General features: G+C 37.9%; 3 protein-coding genes across 6 annotated transcripts; all 3 read left to right on the top strand.

Annotated features, from left to right (window-relative positions):
- Nucleotides 1-308: 308 nt before the first annotated feature.
- Nucleotides 309-6,066, top strand: pithd1 (PITH (C-terminal proteasome-interacting domain of thioredoxin-like) domain containing 1). 4 transcript variants are annotated; one of them, XM_053612754.1, is made up of 7 exons: nt 309-321; nt 1,234-1,440; nt 3,529-3,572; nt 3,697-3,774; nt 3,866-3,970; nt 4,088-4,196; nt 4,638-6,066. In XM_053612754.1, exons 1-7 carry the CDS (start codon nt 310-312, stop codon nt 4,737-4,739), a joined length of 657 nt encoding a protein of 218 aa, XP_053468729.1. In that variant the 5' UTR covers nt 309; the 3' UTR covers nt 4,740-6,066. The 4 variants fall into 4 exon arrangements, with proteins under 4 accessions (XP_053468729.1, XP_053468730.1, XP_053468731.1 ...); XM_053612755.1 differs by lacking the exon at nt 309-321 and adding an exon at nt 429-449; XM_053612756.1 differs by lacking the exon at nt 309-321 and adding an exon at nt 476-779 and having other exon boundaries at nt 4,638-6,065.
- Nucleotides 6,067-6,223: 157 nt separating this feature from the next.
- On the top strand, nt 6,224-15,030 carry lypla2 (lysophospholipase 2). Its single transcript, XM_053612757.1, has 10 exons — nt 6,224-6,271; nt 8,159-8,250; nt 8,670-8,701; nt 9,742-9,807; nt 10,330-10,377; nt 10,511-10,581; nt 10,772-10,845; nt 10,947-11,048; nt 11,591-11,767; nt 13,083-15,030. Exons 2-10 carry the CDS (start codon nt 8,173-8,175, stop codon nt 13,131-13,133), a joined length of 699 nt encoding a protein of 232 aa, XP_053468732.1. The 5' UTR covers nt 6,224-6,271; nt 8,159-8,172; the 3' UTR covers nt 13,134-15,030.
- A 3,554-nt stretch (nt 15,031-18,584) lies between these two features.
- gatad1 (GATA zinc finger domain containing 1) lies at nt 18,585-23,778 on the top strand. Its single transcript, XM_053613413.1, has 5 exons — nt 18,585-19,124; nt 20,560-20,682; nt 20,774-20,833; nt 20,927-21,110; nt 21,194-23,778. The coding sequence occupies exons 1-5, from the start codon at nt 18,945-18,947 to the stop codon at nt 21,379-21,381; spliced, it is 735 nt and encodes a 244-aa protein (XP_053469388.1). The 5' UTR covers nt 18,585-18,944; the 3' UTR covers nt 21,382-23,778.
- The last annotated feature ends 885 nt before the right edge of the window (nt 23,779-24,663 follow it).

Genomic DNA, 24,663 nt, shown 5'->3' with positions numbered 1-24,663 from the left:
AAACAGCACATATTAATCAGTAGGCCTGTGTGTGTGTAGTATGAATACAATCCCGGACATACTATATCTGCCATGTTAGCATTGTCATGTGACCTTCGACGTCATTATAAACGCAACAATCTTCACAAGACCAACGAGATTAAAGCAACCGCACTAACGGCAAAATGCACATCAAGAAAGTTAACTGAATTATTAATTTAATGTGGACAGTGTTAACATGCTCAAGTAAATTCGTTTGTAAAAATCTGGTGGTCCCTTTAAGATTTTTTGTTTTTATGATGACGTCGAAGGTCACATGACAATGCTAACATGGCGGATGTAGTATGTTCGGGATTGTATTCATACTATACACACGCATACTGATTAATACATACTGGCATAAAGTTGGCTTGACGTTGGACGTTCGATATTCGCAGATATGCGGAAATTCTTTTGAGCTTTAAATGATGGTATATTTTGTGTATGGGCCTACTCAGTAATAAAATACATGGCAATTTTTATATATGATTTAATAGTTTATTTTGTTACATATAAAAAATCTAAAAGGTGTGCGTTATAGCTGACACCTACATGAACACTTTGCAGTTGGTTGTATGACTGTAAGTCATTCCCTTCAAATGCTATTGAAGTTAGAAACATGTTTAACAATGTCGTATGTAACTTTAGAGACGGTCCCTTAATTTCCGCATATCTGCGAATATCGAACGTCCAATGTCAAACCAACTTTATACCAGTTTAATACTGATTGTTTCAGCGGCCGTGCAGTGGGTACTGTCACAGTACGCGAGTTCTTTTTTTGTTTGTTTTTAACTTTTAATTTTTTATTTATTTCAGGAAAGCACAATTGCAATTATGTAATAAAATACCATAATATTCCTAAAGAAATTATATAGAAAAGCAGTTTCTATATACAGTTATATAGAAAGCACAGTACTCGATTTCGGACACAGCCACGGCTTAATAACACAACATTAAACGCAGCAAGGTGTCGCCCAATATGACGTCAATTACGTATAAATTAGGCGACTATAAACGCTGCTCGCGATTGGTTACACTCGCCTTCTCACTGTCCAATCAGAGAAGCAATAGGTTCTTGATATTTTGGGGGAGTTTTGCGCGTTGCATTATTGTACGTGGGTTAAAAGAAGTCGCTGCACATGTTGATGACTGTTTCAGTAAGTAGCTAAATTCTAATTTCAGAGTGTGAGAGTACTTTTTATACTGATTTGACAGATTATATGCGCTATGTCTGGACACGGGCATGGGCACGGACATGGTCACGGGTGTTGTGAAGATGATCATGAACCCGCCGAGCGGGGTGTGGAGTATGGACTGTACAGACGCATCGACATAGAGAAGCTGCAGTGTCTCAATGAGAGTCGAGATGGAGACGGCAGACTCGTGTTCAAACCATGGGATCAGCGCACAGATAAGGAGAAGGTACGTGACTGACTTATCATCGTGATTACTCCATGAAGAACTTGGTGAGGTGAAAAGTTATTGGATCAATTGTTGGTGCGTTAGAACAGGAAACTCCCAAAGCTGTCGGTTGTGGTGTCTCCAGAGCTGTGTCATCTCAACCCAACCCTAGAGGATAAGGAGCATTAGAGCTCTCTAATGTAGGCACTGAATTTAAGGCAAGACACTACACTGTGAATAGGGGTTTTCTTTGAAATAGTATATATCACAATCGATTTTAACCAGTTGACTATTATTCTTAGAAGTATACTTTGTAAAAAAAAAATGCATATATGAAAACAGATAAGGCTTTGTCTAATTAAATAAATGCACATTTGTATAGCCCCTGAAATCAAATGGGTGTTTAAGAGCTTTTAATATTCTACCTTAGTTTTATGACATATAAACAAATAAAAAAAAATTTATAATTACATTTTATATTTCATCAGGTTTGGGGAAATAATAACATTTATTTATTTATGTATGTATGTATGCATGTATGTCTGTATTTATTTATTTAATGAGTCATGCTGTACTAGTTTTGTGTAGCAGCTGGTAGCAAGCATGGTTCATCTATGCATTCTTGGCTGTGTATCTTCCTACTCACTGTTCCCCTTTTCAACCACCCCACTGTTATGAAAATATAGCGCTATATATCTACAACAATCAGCCATATCATTAAATTCACTGACCGGTGAAGTGAATCGCTTATCTGGGGAAGAGATGGAACCAGGATGCAATATGGGAAGAGGGCAAGCTGGTGGAGGAAGTGTGATGCTCTGAGTAATGTTCTGTAGGGAAATCTTGGGTCCTGGCATTCATGTGGATGTTACTTTGACATGTACCACCTACCTAAACACTTGCAGACCAAGTACACCCCTTCATGGCAACAGTATTCCCTAATGGCAGTGGCCTCTTTCAGCAGGATAATGAGCCCTGCAACACGAAAAATTATTCAGGAATGGTTTGAGGAACATGACAGAGTTCAAGGTGTTGACTTGGCCTCCAAATTCCCCAGATCTCAATCTGATCGAGCATCTGTGGGATGTTCTTGACAAACAAGTTTGTTCCATGGAGGCCCCACCTCACAACTTACAGAACTGAAAGGATCTGCTGTTAACATCTTGGTGCAAGATACCACAGCACACCTTCAGAGGACTTGTGGAGTCCATGCCTCGATGGGTCCGAGCTGTATGTTTAATTTTTTTTAAACAAAGCAAGTTTTTCAGGGATCTATGACTGTGATTTTGCCAAATGGCCAAAAAAAAGGCACCAAGGTTAGCTAATGCTGTGTGTACAAGTAGGAAAAAAAACAGTGAAAAAACATGTTTCTGTCGAGTTTTTATTTTTAATATTTGATATTTATTGCTACAGTTTAAGAGAAAACATTTATAGATGCAGTTTATCCAAATCCCTGAACAATTATTCACATGACCAAAACTGTCATTTCTACCTGCAGTGTCTTGCCTTAAGTCAAATAGTATGCCACCTAAACTAAAAGTATTCAAAATATGTCAAATATAGCAATATTAGCTGTAGTTGTATTCTGTTTGGTATAGTTTGCAGGTTTGGTTGTAGCCTATGATTGAAGTAAACAAACACTGAAGCTAATTATTTTCTTTTCATTATTGATATAGGAAGCAGTATGTGATTCCTCACTCCCCATAGACACTTGATCAACCTGACTGCCACCCAAAATACTGCACTATGCAGTAAATCAGATGTGGTTTCAGGTGTGGATGTCCCAGTATGTCAGTCTGTCAGTCAGATGCTGGCATAGAAGTGAAGGCTTGTCAAGTTCACCCCACTACTAATACCAGTTCTTAAACATGCACATGGTTGTGCAAAATGGTGGTTGATTTTAATATCAGTAAAATAAGTCTAAAGGAATAATAATTAAAAAAAAGGTTGATGCTTGTTAGGACAGTTACTCCACATACTCACTGACATTATAGGAGCATCATCCTTGATCTGGTGTTTTTAAAAAGTCATTCAGTGTGTTTGTTACAAAAATATTGTTGGTGTAATAGTTCAGTTGATTTATCCGTTATAATTTTGTTTTATTTCTAGTTTGTGGAGAGCGACACTGATGAGGAGCTCCTGTTTAATATCCCGTGAGACAGTGATTCAACTCTTGCTCATATAAGTGCTGCATTCATATAATTTATGTCCAATTTGTGTGGACCGTCTTCCATTTTTTTTTCTCTTGATTTCTGGTCTTCTTGATTGTTTTGTCAGGTTTACTGGAAGTGTAAAGCTGAAAGGGATCATCCTTTCCGGAGAGGATGATGAGTCTCACCCAGCTGAAATGAGGCTGTAAGTCAAGTATAATTTAAATTAAAAAATGAGTCTTAAACAGTCGATTTTTATATTGTTGATGTGGATTTTAATATCTCTGTTTGTGCAGATACAAGAACATACTGCAGATGTCATTTGATGATGTAAGTAGAGAGCCAGAGCAAGCATTTCGTCTTAACAGAGATCCATTGGCTGAACTTGAGTATCCAACTAAGTAAGTTTCTGAGTATACACACAGTTTGTAAAGATAATTTGTAAAGATAATACAAAACTTATTTTTACTCTTGTCCTGTGTGATAGCCAATTTTGAGGCCTTTTTCTTTTTTTACAGGATTGCACGATTTTCTAATGTTGAACACTTGTCTATTCATATTCCTCGAAACTTTGGGGCTGATTCTACTCGTATCTACTACATTGGACTTCGGGGAGAATATACTGAGGTATTCACCAGGGTCTAGAAGACTTAATGAATGAAGAATCAGTAATAGGTTTTGGTGCTTACATCCAAAAATATACCAAAGCCAAATATTCCAAGCAGGAAATAGTGCTGTTGTCAGTTAGAAAATGTATTTATTTATTTTCCCAGAAAGGGCTATTTTACATGTACTCTTGTCCATATCAAATGCCATCCATTTTCTTTTACAAGCATTGGTCTCACATTGGAGTACTATAGTACTCCATGTATGGAGACAAATCGAACATTTACAGTACTGCATCCTATGTTTGAACATGCAAGGACAGGTGTTCAAACAAATAGTGACAATAACAATAATAAGGGACAGGTGTTCAAACAAAGGGTGTTAATGTGGTAATAAATATGGTTTAAAAATGATTTAATAATTGCTGTCGTTTTTTTTTTTTTTTTTTTTTTTTTTTTGCAGGCTCACAGACATGAGGTGACGATCTGTAACTATGAGGCAGCAGCAAATCCAGCAGATCATAAATTGGAAGCTATTACTCCGCAGACACACTTCATTTCATAACGAATTATGCGAGCTTGAGTTTTTGGTGTTGAGAGAGAATAGATGTGGCTGAATTTTGATAATAATGAGAGAGTAATTCTACTCCACATTATGAGTATGAGTAATGCATTGAGTAGAAACGTGTTGGACATATTTCAAGAGGAATGGTGATTTGATCATGGAGGTTTGTTCAGTTGAAACTTTTTGTGTGTCAATAAATATTCAGAGAGAAAAAAACAACAACATTTATGTCCTCTTTGAATTAATGCAAATGGTATTTGATACAACCTTAAAAACAAGTGCATATGAAAAGAAAGTTGAAAGTGGAATTCTTGGTGGAATTCAATGGTCTGTTCAATTGGTATGAATTTAATTCACAATGATCACTAAAAGGTATTATAGACCAAAATGGGTCCATGGTTCAATCCTGAGTTTAGACTATAATTAAACTCCCAGCATGTTTTTGGGAAGGAGGAGGAAAGCCACCTAGACATGGGGAGAATATCTCACGTAATTATGCATGATTGGTTAGTTAGATGTAAATGTGGGTGTGTGTGGTCCCTTGAAATTGATGGGTGTCTCCGGTCCAGGGTGTATTCCCGCTTTGCCCTCAGTGTTTCCTGGATCTTCTCCTGATCCACCTCAACCCTGAACCGGATAAAACGGTCACTGCAAATCAATGAACGATTGGCTGCTGGGGGCATGATGGATTAGTGGTTAGCATGTTTGTATTACACTATTGGGGTCGGGGCTCGAATCCTGCCTTTTCCCTGTATGCACGTTCTACCTGTGCTTCTTCCTGGTTTCCTCCCCTAGTCCAAAGTCAAGGTGTGTGTGTGTGCGCGTGTGTGTTTGGCACCTTGTTCAGGGTGTCCCCTGCCCTGGGATAAGCTCCAGGCTCCTCTGTGACCCCATGTAGGATATGTGGTATGAATGAATGATGAAGAAAACTAGACAATAACTTACCCGGACAAGAACATTATAGTTTAGGCTTCTACATTTTAGTAAATAGGTTAGAATAGCATATCTACAATTAATTGTACTAATTGCAGTATGTAGCATATAATTAGTTTTTATTGGTCACATACATTGCAGCACAGTGAATTTTTTTTTTTTTTAATAATAATTGACACCTGTCAACTGTAAGGGACCACACACACACATTCACATCTAACTAACCAATCATGCATAATTAATCCCAACATTTTAGTAGGTTGGGGTCAGAGCACAGGGTCAGTCATGATACAACGCCCCTGGAGCAGAGAGGGTTAAGGGCCTTGCTCAAGGGCCCAACAGTGGCAGCTTGGCAGTGCTGGGGCTTGAACCCCCGACTTTCCAATCAGTAACCTAGAGTCTGGCAATGCTGGGGCAATCAGTTTGCATATAAACGTTTTTGTATTAATTACAATGGTAAAAAAAAAAAAAAAAAGACAAACTGATAAAATGTTTTCGATCAAAGGGGGGGGGGTTTGAAGATGACGTCACGGTGAGTATTCCCCGCCCATCTCCGGCACAAGCGGCGGAAGTTCCGTTGTGACCTGGGATAGCAAGTGGTGAGTGTATGAATTTACAGCACTGGGCCTTCGTTTGTATTTACTCTTTTATTCCTTGTAAACAAAAAAAAATCTTGTCGTCGTTTTAATAATCAGTTCACGACGCAGTAGTGTGTTGATAAGAGGGGACAGCTCGGCTATTGAAGGTAGCTAATGCAGTGTAGTGAAGAGGGAACGGGATTAGCCAGACAATACAGCCTGCTAGCTGCATGAATGGAGCTGAATATGGAGCTGACTGGTTAAGCAGGATTAAGCTGTTTATTTACGGAAAGCTAGCTAGCAACCTGAATAATTAAGCTGGTTTGCTTAGCAGGTTAAAATGAGCCGGGTTGGTTATTTCTCCCCACCCCGTTGTTTTCCATGTCCACCCTTCTTCCTCTTAGTTTGAATAGCAAATGAAGGACGACTCAAAGCGCCACACAAACACGCTCGCTTTTTATTTGCTGATAATTAAGAATGTTATAATGGTAGCCATATTGCAGCATCTGGTGCACAGGGTTAATGATCCACTGTATTGCTGGCCCAAAAGTCCATCTGGTATAAGATATTGCTTAATTATGCTATAAAATGACACGTACTGTGCTGTGTGGGGTGATCAATAATTACTCATCCGTGTTGTCCTGGTTCTTGGTTTCTTTTGTTTTGTTGCACTGGAGTTGCCTTTCACTTTCGGTGATAAAATGAAAGACTTTCCTGGAATACTAAGAAATTTATTTCCAGACCTGGAAAACTCTGAAAATGGGAATAATAATAACAATAATAATCATTAAAAAAAAAAAAAAGTAAAAAGGGTATACATCTTTACACAGTCCCTTATTTCCTTATCTACTACACCTTTTCTGATTCAGCTTTTGGTTTTCATGATATTGTTAATGACGATTAAAAAACGGAAAAGGCTAGCTCACATAATTGTGATGATTATTGTAATGACACGTGTTTTAGATAAGACGTTATCTACTATATAAAGCAACATTACCAGTGAATATGTGTAAGCGATCTTCCACATTTCAGTTTGTAAATATCTTCATATTATAATATCCACATGTAGGCACCAGGGTAACGTTTCCTTGATGTAACCTTTTGAAGTTATCAGGTTTTCTTTTTTGTAAACATCGTTTTATATTGCGCAGCCTGCTGCTTCTGCTCATTTTTATTCTTCAAACGCAGAATAGGCAGCTTGTCTTGTTGAACTTAATTCAAGTCAGCTGAAGTCTTGTGATTGCAGAGATGTGACCGAAGCAGCTCACAGACAGGTTTGCGCTGCTCTCAGAATTAAAAGCCATTAAAGTGGCATATAGTCTCCTTCGTGTGGCTTTTATATGCCTGAAATGGCTGGCACTAAGCCCAGTTTAAGGAAAGTTACCCTAGTGCTTATCAGAAGAGATATTCTTGAGACACAAAATGATAACGATTCCTCACACATATTTACTTTCTATTGTAGTCACGTGTTAACGTGTTAGATATTTTACCTCCATTCTTCTTGGCTGCTAGTGTCATTAAACAAAACAGGTAAGCTTTAAAGGCTTAGGCAGTCAAAACAATGAGCTTATTTCCATGATGGATTTACATCCTGAAGACTCACTTGTGCTTGTTTAACTGTAAGTGTAACTGGTCAAAAAGCCTAATGATTCATGGGCATGGTTTAAACATTAGCTGCTTTCTGCTTCACTTATTAGTGCTTTGCTAAGTATTGCATTTCTCTTACCTGTTTAAATAGTTATGATGAACACTAATTATGGAGGCTGTTCTCTTCATGGACTCTGTAAATTAATTCCCAATCTGCTGAGTAAATGGAACGGAGATGTTTCCGTTTTCTAAGCATAAAACCCGACATTATGTCTGAGATGTATTAACTGGAATTAAACGCTGTCTGTTTTCTGGTGAAAGCACCCTTCCAGTGTATGTGTGGCAACAACATGTCTGTGCCGCTGCTCGCTGAGGCTGTGACCGTTTCTGGGACGGAGAAGGAGACCGCTGCGGTGAGAGACTGAAATATAAAATGTTTTTCTTGCATAGACCTATATTATTCAGTAATACAGTATCTCTGTGATCTGTTTGTTCAATCTGGAGAGAAATATTTTGGCAGTGATGTGAGGAAAAGAACAAATGCTTAGTGGTGCTACTTTAAAAAAAAAAAAAAAACATTATTCAGGTTTCACTTGATACATTTTATGGACTATTAGTTTGTGTAAATTTGGTTTAACTGGCTTTAACTAAAGCGGCTTCTTTGGATAAATTGGCCAATCTAAACAGACAGCCTTCACTAGCTGAAGGATAAGTATTTTTATTAGAGACTCAGCATGGCAGTTATAGGATTTGAGCTCGTAGACCTGATAGCCTGACAGAATTCCCAAGATCTTTTCACTGTTACACATTTCACTCTTTTTCCTCACTACAGGTGATCTTCCTTCATGGTCTGGGTGATACTGGGTAAGTTCTGATTTCAGGTGCATGTTTAAAAATGTGAATATCCTGGAAATGGTAGATTTTTTTTTTTCCTGTAATTTAATTCAAAAAGTGGAACTTTCATATATTCTAGATTCATTACACATAAAGTAAAATATTTCAAGCCTTTTTTGTTTTAATCTTGATGATTATGGCTTACAGCTAGAATGGAAATAAAAAATCCAGTATCTCAAACTATTAGAATAAAGAATTTATAATACAGAAATGTCAAATTCTGAAAAGTATGATAATTTATGCACTCAATATCAGTCGGGACTCCATTTGCACAAATTACTGCATCAATGCGGCGTTGCATGGAGGCAATCAGCCTGTGGCACTGCTGAGGTGTTCTGGAAGCCCAGGTTGCTTTGATGGCAGCCTTCAGCTCGTCTGTATTGTTGGGTCTGGTGTCTCTCATAGATTCACTATGGGGTTCAGGTCAGGCAAATTGGCTCGCCAATCAAGCACAGTAATACCATGGTCAGCAAACCAGTTACTAGTAGTTTTGGCACTGTGGGCAGGTGCCAAGTCCTGCTGGAAAAGAAAATCAGCATCTCCATAAAGCTTGTCAGTAGATGGAAGCATGAAGTGCTCTAAAATCTCCTGGTAGACGCTGCATCGACTCTTGACTTGAGAAAACACAGTGGACCAACACCAGCAATCATCACTGACTGTGGAAACTTCACACTGGACTTCAAGCTACTTGGATTCTGTGCCTCTCCACTCTTCCTCCAGACTCTGGGACCTTGATTTCCAAATGAAATGCAAAATTTACTTTCATCTCCCCCATGATTGTGGTTGTGTGTACTGAACCAGACTGAGAGATTAAAGGCTCAGTAAACCTTCCTTATTCTAATATTTTGAGATACTGTACACTGAAATCATGGCACCCACTTCTTTACCTAAATCATGCATTTACACTTAATTTAATCGTTGCACTGTTGAGTAAAAAAGATATGCATCATACCTGACACTTGCATTCATGACCAGCTGTGTTTCTAATATTGTCACTTGTTTTTGTTTAGGCATGGCTGGGCTGATGCCATGACAGCCATTAGGCTGCCCTACATAAAGTACATCTGCCCACATGCGTAGGTATCTGATATGGTCCAGCATTACTGGGCTTTGATGAATTGAAACCTGTGTACAAAGTTAATTATTTATTATTTGTAAATGTTTTTAACATCACTGTGTGTTAGTTTTGCAAAATTGGCATAAGACTTAGTCTTAGAGTTTTTCCAAGTCAAATGTCTTGTGAATTAGTGTGTGAATGTGTGCATGTGTCCCGTGATAAACTGGTGTCCCATCCAGATTGTATTCGTGCATCACGCTCACTGTTCCCAGAAAGATAAATAAAATTTAAAAGACTAATAAAATGAGTCATTTCAGTTCTATTTAAACAAGATTTCAGAACAACACTTGATAAATGGGTGGTTGATACTCTTCATAACACATGGTGGATTGGAGTTCTCAAATAAATAAATAAAAAACTTCTAATTTTGAATGACTGGAATTAAGCGACAGTATTTATAGATATGAGTGCACTTTGGTGGAGTATTTTAAATATTTCCTATTATTTACAAATTCATTAAGTCACTTGTTTATTCCTACAGACCCAGAATTCCAGTTACACTCAATATGAAAATGACCATGCCCTCATGGTAGGACATTGTACATTCTTAATAACAAGTCAGGTTTGAATATTCCTACAGAATTCATTGTATAGAATAGCGTATACTGACTTGTGTGCAGTAACAGGGTTTTTTTTTCTTTCTTTCCCCCCTTTCTTCCAAGGTTTGACCTGATGGGCCTTACCCCAGAAGCTCCAGAAGATGAGGCTGGCATTAAGAGAGCAGCAGAAAACAGTAAGTAACAAATTATAGATTTAAAAAAAAAAAACTCTTTCACATGGGGAAGACCAGTTGTTAAGCTATTCTTATTGTTTAACAACTTGATGGATTGTCAGGAACATGTTCGTAGAATTACTGTAAAATAAGACAAGATTAATTTGATGTAGTATTCTGACCAAGGACTTATTTTCCCCTTCTTCTGAAGTCAAGGCCATTATTGACCACGAGGCAAAAAATGGTATACCTCCTAACCGTATCCTTCTTGGTGGATTCTCTCAGGTGAGACAAATGCCCATCCGTCCCAGAACTTTTGTATCATGGGTATTACTAGTCTGGAAAAGACTAAAAAGAAGTCTTTTTTGCTTCTTGTGTTTCACTAGGGTGGAGCTCTATCACTGTACACTGCTCTCACCTATCAGCAGAAGCTAGCAGGTGTAGTCGCTCTAAGCTGTTGGTTACCACTTCATAAGACCTTTCCACAGGTGTGAGCTTCGAGATTGTTTGTGTGTGAGAGAGAGAGAGAAGTGTGTTTGTGATTAGTATCAACATGTTTTATTACTGTTTTTTTTTAACAATGTTCAGATTCTTTCATACAAACATAAACCATCGAAAACAAAACGTGAAATCTTTTCCCTTTTTTTTCCTCACAGAAAACCATTCATGACTTTTTTACTTTGTGTACTTTAGCTTGTCTATACCCATGAATCTGATCAGATTAAACTTGAATAGTGTTGCTAGACCAAGTTTGCTCTCTTGGTCGGCTGTGTTTTCGGGATTCAGATTCTTGATCTCCCAACGATAGGGAGAATGCTTTTCTGTTGTGCCACTCGGGAGCCCGGATTGGATACCTTGATCAAATTTAATCACATCTTTACATAGATGCCCCATTTCAGCAGCTGATTGGATCTAAACTCAGGTGTTTAAAGAGGACAGCAAATGTGACTTCCCTAGTTGTTTAGGTGTTAGCCTTAATGTGTCACATGTGAGTAGTCATGTGGATGAGTATATGTTGTTGCTTCATTAGGCAGCGAGTGGCAGCGCGAACAAGGATATCCCCATTCTGCAATGTCATGGTGAGATGGACCCAATGATTCCATCACAGTTTGGGGCCCTGACAGCTGAGAAGCTTAAGACCATCGTGTACCCACAGAGAGTCACCTTCCGCACCTACCCAGGCCTCATGCACAGCTCCTGCCCTCAGGTGAGTCTTCTCGGGTTATATGACCCTTACTGTAAGCAGACCTACCACTTTTAAGTGCTGTTATCAGTTTTGAACACCATGTGGAGTAGAGCTGTCACGGTATGAAAATTTCATATCACGATTATCGTGACCAAAATGATAGATTATCAGTATTTTCACGGTGTTGTTGAAATGTACAAAAACTACTGATACGCACACTGAAATAATTTAAAACAGGTTTTATATCTGACTATAAAGTGATGGATGGTTGTCACTAGGCTTGCTGCGATAATTTAGTTCAGTTAGAGAACATGGCGGAAGGCAATGACGGCGCTCGGGAGATTTTCCAACCTCCTAAGAGGACCAAATCTGAAGTGTGGTCATATTTAGGATTTTACAAAAATGTTGAGGGGAAACTTAATAGAAGATGGTAACCCTGTCTGCAGAGCTTGCCAGAAGAAAGTTGCTGTGAAAGGGGGCTTTTTGTTGGCACTTTTCCTTCTCCCCCTCACTTTTAAAATGCCTTTCTCTTTCGAATTAGTGGCAATTTGGAGAACAATTGTATGAATGGTGGGTTCTTTATTATTCTATAAAACACAACAACAAAAAAACAGTACCATTGTCTTGTCAGTCGGCTCGCCTCACTCTCGTCACGTGATAAATGAACTCTGACTCCTGCTGATCTGTGCTGTGACTCATGCTGAATTGAACAGATGCGTTCAGTTTTTAATTCTAGCGTCCGTTTTCATGATCAAAAAAACAATGAAACCGGTAACTATTTCATCCCTAGTGTGGAGTTATTTGATTCTCATGTAAGATATTGTTTTGTCTTCCAGCAGCACTCTTTCATCACTTCACAGTGCACTATTTTGGGGTTTTGCCATTTCTAGTTATGTATGAAAGCACAGTGGAGAATATCCACTGCACTCAGTCACCTAATATACTGGAAAAGGTTAATATCCAAACAAAGTAACCCAGCAGGATAAGAAAAAAAACTTTTGTACACTCAGAAATGTGTAAACAGTACCATTCTTTGTTGCCACAGTGGTAACATTAAGTGTGCACCTTCTACACGTCCTGGTATGTATCTTTTACCTAGAAAGGTGAATACAAGGTTACAAAGAATAATGATCTCACTCCACCAACAAGGCAGTGTATAGTTTAATATCTTTCTGTAGGGAATAATATGTAGAGCATCATTTCAAGTTAACATTTGCTGTGTTAATGCAACAACTCCAGGATGTCTATAACCCACTCGGATGTGTGAAGTCATTTTGTAGTAATATGATGTATATGTGCTTCTGTTAATGCTCTGTCTGTCTGGGTTTGTGCGCAGGAGATGGCTGCTGTGAAGGAATTCATTGAGAAGCAGTTGCCCCGAATCTGACCTTACTGTAACCCTTAGTCAACGACCTCTCACCTCTGACCTGCCATTCTCCCACAGGAAACAGCCATAAGCATCCCCTATCACACACACATACATTCATACATGCAAACCGAGGCATACACATCTCTCTGTACAAAATGTGAAGACGTTCCTACATTGGTGTCTCATGCCTTGCTTTGTTAATTCATATACAATTGATGGACAGTAATTTGAGGTTGTGTCATTGTACATGATGTAATATTCAGTGCGCACACATACATGGGCAACACATTTACTCAGTAGTACCCTACCATATTTGGGAGAATCGCTGCCTTTCATTACACATTCCCATCAACACTGAAATGTTAACCCATTTCTCTGCATTTTTTTAGTCTCTCCCTCCCTCCCTCCCTCCCTCCCTCCCTCTCGCACGTGCTTTATGATGAGAGCATTGTTCTGCTACACTGTAACTGCTGCCGTCTGGAGTGACTCATGCCACACTGCACTGCATGCTGCTCTCAGTCCATGATGGCAGGGAAAGAGGAGGAGCGCCATGCTACCTCCTGGTGCTCTGGTTTACGCTGAATATTTTCTTTTGGGTTTGATACAGTTGAAATGAAACCTAACAAAACTGCTGAAATAAACCAAATGAATAAACCATGTAAATTTTCAACCATGCTTTGTTTTTTAAAACCAATCTTTCATGTTGTATATAAAGAAACTCGCTTGATTAGAAAGGCTGCATTCAATTGTGTGCCATATTTACTAAGTCATTGAGTTATGAACTTGAGTATTTACCACAGACATAATATTTACATGATTTTATAACCGAAAAACTAAAAATTCAGTCATGATAGATTTTTGGAAAAGTGGGAATCATATAGAAAAGCTTTACTGCGTATTATTAGTGTGCATCACTCCAGGTGGCATCATTTCATAACCCTGTGTAGAAAAGTCTTTTCCAATCACTAAATTTCTTCTTCTTGACCACCAGTTCAGTCAATGAAATAAAGCCACAGTCTGAGATTTGTACAGCAAAAACAAACACAAAACTTTAGAACTTCTGATCTCTTGATGGTTGATTCATCTGTCATGTGTGCGTGAATATTACAGCATTAATCTGATTTAATCTCTGATTGTGGCTTTTTGTGGTGGGGTGATGGGGAGGATCATTCATTTTGGATTTATTTGTATAAATATTACATTACAACAGGTTAAAAGGTGAAAGGTCAGGGTTACATGGCTGAACAACAGCAAATGCAACATGTGCAGTTGTTTCTTTAAACAAATAAAAGAAACTTTATTAGGATCCATAAATTAGATGCATTGGAAAAAGGACGACATGGTTTACAAACTTGGTTCATCTCTATTACATATTTGCTTATGTACTTTTAAACATTTAATGAAATATAACAACAGATTGTTGTTTGAATGTTGTCTCTCACTTTTCTTTACTTTTAGCTTGATGCGTTTCACCACATTATCTCAGTATTACTTAATTGTGTGACCTTTTCTCCCCAGTCCTGTGTTTTCTGACTTCTGCTGCCATGCTGGTCTATCTGCCTTTAGCACTCCTCCTTTTTTATTAACTACTTTTCGTAACTTAATTGGTTATATTCGGTTGGGGTCTCAAGGCTTGAATGTTGTGTCAGTTGCGATGTGATGAGCCCAGGCTGTGCTTGCTGAGCAGAAACTGTTAAAAATGTGGGTAACACAGTGAACTTATCAAAGGGGTGTTTTCTTCCTGAGTTGTATTGTATCATTAGTTGATGTTTTATCATTTGTGCTAATTTTCAAAATTAAGTTGTACTTTCATCTGTGTCTTTATTTGATTGAATGTGCTGAGGGACAGTTAGTTCTTTAATATTTCCCTAGATACTTGTATGTGGAATAAATAATGCAAACTGCAGCAATACAATAGTCTTGAAGGTTCTTTCTTTCTTTCTTTCCTACCTTCCTCCCTACCTATCTACCTACCTGAATGAAAGCAGCAAGTGAACCAAAACAGACTGGCGATGTACTCTATTGTTTTTACAACTAAACAGACAAAATGACTTAAACCCTCTTTTGTTGGACTTAGAAAACTACTGAAATGCTTATATTTCAAATGATTTAGAAGTTGCTGAGGGAATTGTTCTGCTTCAGCAACAAATCTGTAAGTTTGTTAATCTTACAGAAATCAAATATTCACAGGGAAAAAATGAAGGTGAGTCCTAATCAAGTGCAAACCTTACCAGAATACTTAACAGGAAATTAAAATTAGGCTACCACCAAGAGAGACATTTAGGTGAAAGATGTGTATGTGGGTATTTAGAACTTAGGATGCAAGTCCTTTCTTGTACTATCCCAAGGATGAAACATGTTATGATATATCAGAGCACTTTGTCTATAGGATCTCTTAAGTACTAAAATTATTCATAATTGCAACACTCCCAGTGACAGTTTGTGGCTTCATGAGATGATTGCACTGATTCTTTGGAGCGGTACATAGAACTACCATAAGTACATATCTGGACATGCTTTGCAGTGTGGAAATGGAAAACTAGTGAACAAGATTTGCACCTGTCATTACAGATACAGTCGGCTGAGAAATTAAAGGAATAAACAACTTAATGTGTCACCACAATTCACTAAAACAGCTTCAATGCACCTTGGTTAGAGTCTCTAGAACTGTACTGGAGGGATGAACGTCATTCTTTCAACAGAATCGAGTTTGATGATGGTGGTGGAGAACACTGCCTAAAATCATTCCAAAATCACCAATACGTGTTCAATCCTTTAGTTACAAGCTAAGTTTCTACACTTGCACAGTTAGTTGACATGTTTGTTAAATTTGTTAGATTTATATGGCCATACAGTATACTGTATAGGTCCTATGTACAATGTTAAATTTCATTTATCTAAATGTATGGCAAATTATTTGAGGGAAGCTTGATTACATTTTCCCAAATCTCATTGTCAAATCCTCCGTCCCCCCATATTATCGCAAGAAAGGATAATGTCTGGCAGGCACTATATACACTGTATGGACATATACGAATGACCTGACAGTCACACTCATGTCCTTGTTGAACATCACATTCCAGATTTATTCCCCAAACTTTTGCTATTATAATAACCTTCAATCTTCTGGGAAGGCTTTCCACTAGATTTTGGAGAGTGGCTGTGGGGATTTGTGTTCATTCAGCTACAAGAGCATCAGTGAGATCAGGCACTGATATTGGGTGAGGAGGCCTGGAGCACAGTCCCCATTCCAGTTCATCCCAAAGGGGTTCAATGGGGTTGAGGTCAGTATTCTGAGCAGGTCCCTCAAGTTCCTCCACACCAACACTGGCAAACCATGTCTTCATTGTCCTCCCTTTGTACACAGGTTTGGGCCTCTTCACTCCAGTGAAGGCATCCTATACAATTGTGTGCTTCCAACTTTGGGGTAAAAGTTTGGGAGTTTGGGGATATGGCCCACATATAGGTGTGATGGCCAGGTGTCCACAATCCTTTGGCCATATAGTGTACTATGTTAGAAAGGTTTGAAGCCACTGCAGCTGGAGGGGGATTAAGACAGCAGTTAAAATAATACTGTTACAGTCAAAACTAGCTATCTTTCCAAATACCAGTGCAAAAATTTTACATCCTGTTCATTAGGAACATATATACATCCTATTAATATCTCCAGTCCATACAGCCTTTGTGATCAAAATTCTACCCTCTTCATCAGAGTGTTGTGTTAGTTGCATAAATGGAGGATTTCTATGCGGTAAGATACTAACCCCATGAACAGCATGAATAAAACTACACCTGGCCTAAAGTTCTTTTTAAATATTCACTTGGTAGAAAGCTGGGCATAGAGTGCAGGTTTAGCCATTGCAAAGTACCCATGGAGCAGCTTAGGGTCAAGGCCAACAGTGATTTCATCAACAAGCAAAAAAAAAAGCTCTACCATGATTCATGCTCAAATATTATTGTGGCATGGAGTGTGTGGATTGCTTAGACTTATCCACCACAAATGCAGACTTGGAAGAGTTACACTACCATGTGGACTTTGGTAATACCTCTGCTCAGGAGAGTGAAAGTGACTTCAGGTCAGAATGGTCTAAGGAGAGAGATTTATAATGTAGCTGAATAGCTAAATATAGTGATTACATAGCGATTGCAATAATGCAATAAGAAACAATGAAGAAAATGCTATCAAGGTCTGAGTGAAAAGAAATTAAAAAAAAAACCATTTACAACATTTTAGCATACAATATGGGATGTAGTCTTTTTTTTATTATTATTATTATTTTTTTAGAGGTGATAAGCAAGATAAATCTAGACTACAGAGAGACAAAAAAATGTATGTATTGAAAAAAAAAGAAAGATTCATGCTAGTCATCAAGGCCGCATTATGTGTTGTAGAGTAAAGTACTCACTGGCTCTGGATGAAGAGTAAAGATCCAAATCCAGCTTCAAATGTTGCAGTAGAGTAGGGCAGGGGTTCCCAAACTTTTCCAGGGCAAGGCCCCACAAATGCATTAACATTTGACCAGGGCCTCCCTTTTGCAAGATGTCTTTATATAAAAGTCTGTATAAAATACAGACTTCTGAATATATCCCCCTTTTTTAAAAATAAATAATTACATCTCACATCTTTACATTACATTACATTAGGAATTGATTGTATGTGTGCGTGGTTGTCTGAGAGTGAGAATTTATTTTTCACACCAAATTGTTGAGACCCCCCGGGCGCCCCCTTGCGGCCCCCACTTTGAAAACCACTGGACTAGGCAAATACAAAGAAGTTCTGGGAAACTAGAATTGACTGTTGTAGTGAGTGCTGTGTTGCACTCATAGAAAAAAAGGTTCCTTGATATTTTTTTGGATGGTTACTGGTTGTACTTTTACAGTATTTTGAACACACTTCCAGAATTTGGAGAAGAAAAAAAACCCAAAACAACAACATTTATTTATTTATTTATTTTTACATATACAGTTCCTGTTCTTCAGTAGCAGGGCTGTGCAGATACAGTACATACTTTGGGGCAGGTGCTGGATCATGATTGTAAACACCAACTCAGCATATTCATATGAAACACTGACATCCAGACAGAGCATAAAAATGAAATGAACACAGCATGTGTTTTGTAGTCAGGGGTTAAATTCACATAAGATACTATAACAGTATGAAGCTAAATATGAAAATGAGTTGACAGGGGCTTAAAATCTTGCACATACATACATATACTATCAAGTATGACATTTAATATTGCTTTCTACTGTACTTCTGTTCCATTATATACTGTTATTTCTCCTAGCACACTATGTAGCATATTATACACATGTAGCATATTCTCAGTGTATTATACTGATATAATATATATCATTAATATATCAATAATAAAACTGTTTCTGATTTTGAGATATTTATCATGTAAAGGTTCCAGTTTTACTAAGTAAACACTGTTCGAAGTAGACATAGACAGTGCTCTACTTATATTTAAGTAGTAGGGGGTTTGAGTATTTAAGTATTTACACAATAGTTTACACTGTGTTCATTGTTATTAAACTGAACACCTGTCTTATATTTTGGAGTCTCTGCTGGATGACCCGGAAGTGGTAACCCGGAAGAAGATTTTTGCGTTGTCTATTTGAGTAGATAATGTAGGGTAGTGTTTGTTTTTAATGTTTCTACTAAAAAAATGATAAATCTATATTTCAGGAAACGATGAATATTGTTAGCGGTTGCTGTAGGTTTCGGTAACACAAACGTGTTCTCGCGCGTAAACAGAAAACAGCAGAGAAAGTAGAAGGGGTTTTTTTGAGGGTTTTTTTTTTTCTTTCTTGTGTAATGAAACGATGCCGCTGGGTTTAAAGCCATGTTGTGCTGTCTGCAAGACGAATTCGTCCTCGATGTGGAAAAAGGGAAACCAGGGAGAAATCCTCTGTAACAACTGTACAGCTAAAAGCAGCATCACAGGAGCGTCAGGACTGACGGTGTCCTCCAGCACACAGCAGAGTAATGGCGGGGGCAAGCAGGTCTGCAGACACTTGTGTCTTCACATGGTGTCTTCACATGGTGTCTTCACATGGTGTCTTCACATGGTGTCTTCACATACAAGCTTCTTAGGAGATCAGTCCCAGTCTGTGTAACACTGAATTATGGGTAATGTAATTGAAAATGGTTCAGAAACAGAACAGCCAGAAGCGTCTGGAAAGAAGAAAGCACTGTGTAGAAGGAAATTGTATTGCAGAACCATTGTGTTGCTTCATGTTGTAGGCTTGCTTGTGATTCCCATGAGAGTGCTTGTCATAGATCAAACGTATACATGCATTTGTATAACGCAACAGTAGTATACAGAAACTATTGTTGACATTATTACCACTACTGCCTAACTACTTAAGCTCAATAACATAATTGTTAGTGCCAGAATGCAAAGTGCATTTACATGCACGTCAGTTTTCTGATATTAATAACAATTTGGCGATATTCTAATTAGTATTGAGTCAAGTAAACATTACACAACCCGATTCAGATTAAGACAATATTCTGATTCCCTGGAATCAGTCTACAAGGAATTGTGGGTGCTAACAGATCCTTAGCTGTAGACTAGGTGTTTAGGAATGACAACTCGGGCATACTTACAACAACCATGTATACAGGATTATTCCGATGCCTGTACGCGTATAAACATCGTATTCAGAATAGGGTTGTAATCCGAATATAGACCTTAAATGGAATTTGATGTGCATGTAAACATAGTCAGTGTCTCTCAGTCTTCCAGTCATGCTGCTACTTAACACTGTGTAATTTGTCAATGGACTATTTTATCACTTGGTTTTTATCTGCAGTGTGTGAAGAAAACTGTAAGCAAGCTTTCATTGGTAAAACAAAACGTATAGCAGACTGAGTCAGCTTTGGTTTCACACACAAGACACAAATCAATAAACAAGCTGGTCTCTATAGGTCGTCTGAGTTTGCTTCACTTGCAGGCCATTGTACAGGGTGTCCCAAAAGTCTCCGTACATAGGGGACTATGTTTGCCAGCACTACATCGGTTGTGCCTTCCACGAACATCCACTTCTCGTTTGGTCCGCAGCACGTCATGTCTTTTTGAATTTGATAATAAGTTTGGCAACAGCGTCGTGTGTGATGTGTTTGCCATGTTTCTCGTTCCATTGCAACCTTGCGACAGCTTCCTGAGCCAGCAGTGTCAATGATTTCAATATGTTCTTCTTTGGTCAAGGGCATTCTTAAAGTCTATCTGTTGCTAAAAAAAAAAATTTTTTCCCCAATGTATGGAGACTTTTAGGACAACTGTAGATCATCAGTCATCACCTTGCTGTAACAGACCAAGTGTGAAAACAGCCTAAAATGAAGTTTTCATAATGTTTGTTAATTGCATATTTTAATTGCATTGAACCTAATAGATCTATTTTTAACATTTCTTTGTGTATTCTGGCATGTAAACAGTCTAAACAGGAAATCCACAGGCGGTCAGCAAGATTGAGGAGCACCAAGTACAAGGCGCCTGCGTCCGAGAAGAAAGTTTCATCAAAAGGAAAAGGAAGACGGCATATTTTTAAACTAAAAAATGTAAACGCTTCTTAAGATGAAATCTGTAGATATTTTTAAGTTCCTGTCAAGTCTATCAAATTTTAAGACAATTACGCTTTTCACCCCTCAGCCTATTAAAGCTCCTGAGTCCGTGTCCACCATAATCACATCAGAGTCAATCTTCTACAAGGTAGATAACCCTACTCATCCACATATCTAATGGGATATAAAACAAATACATTTTTCCAGGTCTCTAACTTAATGAGTCTTTCTCTTCCATCAGGGTGTTTACTATCAGATAGGGGATGTGATAAAGGTAACAGACGAAGAGGATGGTAAACCTTACTTTGCACAGATCCGTGGCTTTGTTCAGGACCAGTACTGTGAGAAAAGTGCTGCATTAACGTGGCTGATCCCTACACAGTCGAGTCCAAAAGATCACTTTGATCCAGGCACTTACATAGTCGGTAAGTTCATATACAGTTTTCATGTTCAGAGACACACTGGCAATAAATATGAAGATTAAACAAAAAATGTTTTAATTATACAGGTCCAGAAGAGGATTTGCCCCGAAAAATGGAATACCTTGAATTTGTTTGCCATGCACCATCAGAATATTTCAAGTCAAGGAGCTCACCATTTCCAACAATACCTATTCGCCCAGAGAAAGGCTACATTTGGACTCATATTGGACCTATGCCCACTGTGGCAATCAAAGAAACTGTTGGTTGTAATTAAATCTAACTTTATAAACTGAAATCAGTATTTGAATAATGATTAAGGGAGTATTATATTCTTTATTATGTCAATGGCAAAATGTTCTTTCTCCTGACATATATTCTGATGTTCCTCTCAGTATAGTGGTAGTCTAGTGTGGCTACCATGTGACTGTTTCATGGTTAGTTTGGTACCATTTCGGTTAACAAATGAAAACCTTCTCGGACACATTTTGGAAAGGCTAACGCCACGTTGTAATGTACAGTGTAAGGAGAAGACGGCTAGTCCTCTAGAAGACCTTGTTCCTGCCCAGTATATTGCAGAATTCTAAATAGTTGGACAGACGTCTGTGCTGGATGTTCAAGCAGAAACTAATAATTTGAAATAAATTAAATCATTTGTCATTTGTTAAACAGAAAAATTAATGAAATAAATTCAGATGGTCCATTGATTTTGCCTTTCTGAGAGATCGACAGTCTAAATCTCTTTACGTATGAGGCACGTTAAACAGTGTGGTGGTAATTATGTCAGAGATATTTCTTTTTGTTAGGCTGTTCTTCTCTCTGGCTTTTTAGACCATAGATCATTCTGTTCTCCTGTTGAAAATTTGTGTCTTTGTTGCCTTTCAACGGACTATTATGGAGTTACTCTAAATTCACTAGGTAAGTCAAGTGTGATATCCTCTCAACTTTCTTGAATGTTGTTTGAGGCTATAGTCAACATTTATGGCCAAAACTGCTCCTGATCCAAACAGCAAGGCATTTTAATAGTCCAATTTAATAATAACAAAAGCAGGAAGTAGTTTTTCTGCATCAAATAACATCATATTTATTAACATAAAAAATGTGTCTAAGATGAAAATAGCTGTCATAGCGATATCTATATGCCCTTCAAATGAGAAACTGGTGTCAAAAATCAAACAAACATCTTTTACTCCTATACATGATGTAAAGGCCATCCAGAGTTACTATATAATCAGAAAGCTTTCTTCTAACTGCCTGTGGCCTTGTCTTTTCAGAATTAAGTAGGAGGCAGTTACTCGGTTACCTATGTGTCATTTACACATTCCTCAACTTTATTAAGATGGTGACTGTCATCTGGTTTTGCTGAAATATACAACTGTATGTCCTCAGCATTGCAGTGGAAGCTAAAACCATGTTTACAAATAATTGTCCCAGGAGTTAGGATATACATAGGTGGGAAAAACTGAGAGTCTGTAACAAAGTGTGGGGCATCTAAATTCCCGACTGAAATCTTTCATGTATGTGATTCCTGTGCAAGCATGAGTTTTACTGAGCTATGGCCATTTTCTAGGTTACTGGAGATAATGTGGAGTTTTGATATTGGCCTATACCAAACTAGGGGTTGCCACCCCATATGGGGTCACTTGATTTACAAATGTACAAGAAAAACTCCTCTTTTGTTTCATAAATTATTTTACAAATGAACCGAAGATGGATTTTGAGTGCTAATATTTTGAAATGTTACATATGTGTGGCATCTTGGAGTCACATTCAGAAAAGCCACATTTAAATGAATTGGACATGTCATTATAGTCTTTTTCATTATAATGATGTACATTTCTGTCAGATCAAACCAGTCTGGCCATTCTCCATTGACCTCTCTCATCAACGAAGTGTTTCCATCCACAGAACTGCTGCTCACTGTATGCTTATTCTTTATGTATGCTTTTTCTGAGTAAACTCTAGAGATTGCTGTGTGAAAATCCCAGGAGATCAGCAGTTATCGACATTCTCAAATCAGCCCTTCTGACACTCACAATAATGCCACAGTCAAAATTACTGAGATCACCGCCCCCGACCCCGACCCCATTCTGATTCTTGATGTGACCATTACCCGAAGCCACTGGCCCGTATCTGCATGATTTTTTGCATTGCACTGCTGCCACATGATTAGATAATTACATGAATGAGTAGTACAGTGTTCCTAATTAAGTCCTAGGTGAGAGTACATTTTAGTTCAATATCAATATATCAAATTGTTGTATTTTTTTTTTTCTGGAATTTTTTTTCAAATTCTTGTATTTATATGATCACAACTTCCCAATTCACAGACAAAACACTGTCATCAGCAACTCACTAGAGGGTGTAGCAGCACACCCAGCATCCTTACTGCTGATTGAGGATGTTTCCAGTTGGCGCATTCATAAAATCTGTATACTTTGTTGATTCATGCCTAAGAAATACCCAAATTTACTTTTAAATTTAAGGCGTAATGATTTCTGTAGTCCATTTATCTTGTTTCATGTTATTTTTCACCTGTTACTCTCTCTGCTTGTCATAATAAAGGCATCAAAAGTGATGGCTCACAAAATCGCACTTAATTTAGATTGCCTTAAATCCTTATTTCTTATGTGATTATTCTGTCAATATATCCATCCAGTCATATTCTACAGCCACTGTGTATGGTTAGTAAATGAAACCTAATCTAAACAGGTAAAACATTTAACATTGTTACATTACATAGCGACTTTCACCAAAACAAATCTGGAGTCATTTTAATACTATTTTGATTGCAAAGTTTTGCATGAACACAACTGCAGGCAAATATTAACTAGAATAGGGTGAATTCAGATACACTAGAACAGTGTATTTTTGTATCGTCTGAGTTTTCTTGCCATTAATAAAACAAATCCCATGAAAACACACTATTCAATTCTGAAATCCTCAAGAAGCTGACTGTCTACATATAAAAGGGAAAAAATAGCATTCCTTTAGCCTGTTACATCATATTCTGAAGACCCTTTTTTCACATGCTCATCTGGTTGAAGCATTTATACAGTGTAACTTACAATTCAGGCAGGATACAACTGAGCAGTTGAAGGTTAAGGGTCTTGTTCATGGGATTTGAACTAACAGCCTTCTCATCCAGAGCGCAGCCCTTGAACCACTAAGCCTCAACTAGATTACACTGATTCAACCACGTGAATTAACCACAGTTTCAGTGCTTTACTAGCATATAACCTTAAACTGAAAGAGGGTTTTTTGTTCACCCTAAATAGTCACTAATATATTGGGGCACAAGAAATGATCCACTAATTTTCAGATCTTGACACACAGAAAAATATCTCACTCTTACCTAAAACGTTGGATATCCCAGAATGCACTGTATTTTACTGTAAGCCAGTACACTGCCCTAATTGTCCAACTGTTTACATTACAATTGTGTAAAACATTAAAACAGCATTTTACTGTAAAATTAATACTGTAAATTTATAGGATTTATTTACAGTGACAGCACAATGGACTCCGAACAGATGAGACACGTTTATTTTGAGTTTGA

Source organism: Ictalurus furcatus, chromosome 24 (assembly GCF_023375685.1).
Source record: "Ictalurus furcatus strain D&B chromosome 24, Billie_1.0, whole genome shotgun sequence".
NCBI lineage: Eukaryota > Metazoa > Chordata > Actinopteri > Siluriformes > Ictaluridae > Ictalurus > Ictalurus furcatus.
The sequence above is the reverse complement of the archived record's forward strand: the minus strand, read 5'-3'. Positions and strand labels throughout refer to the sequence as shown.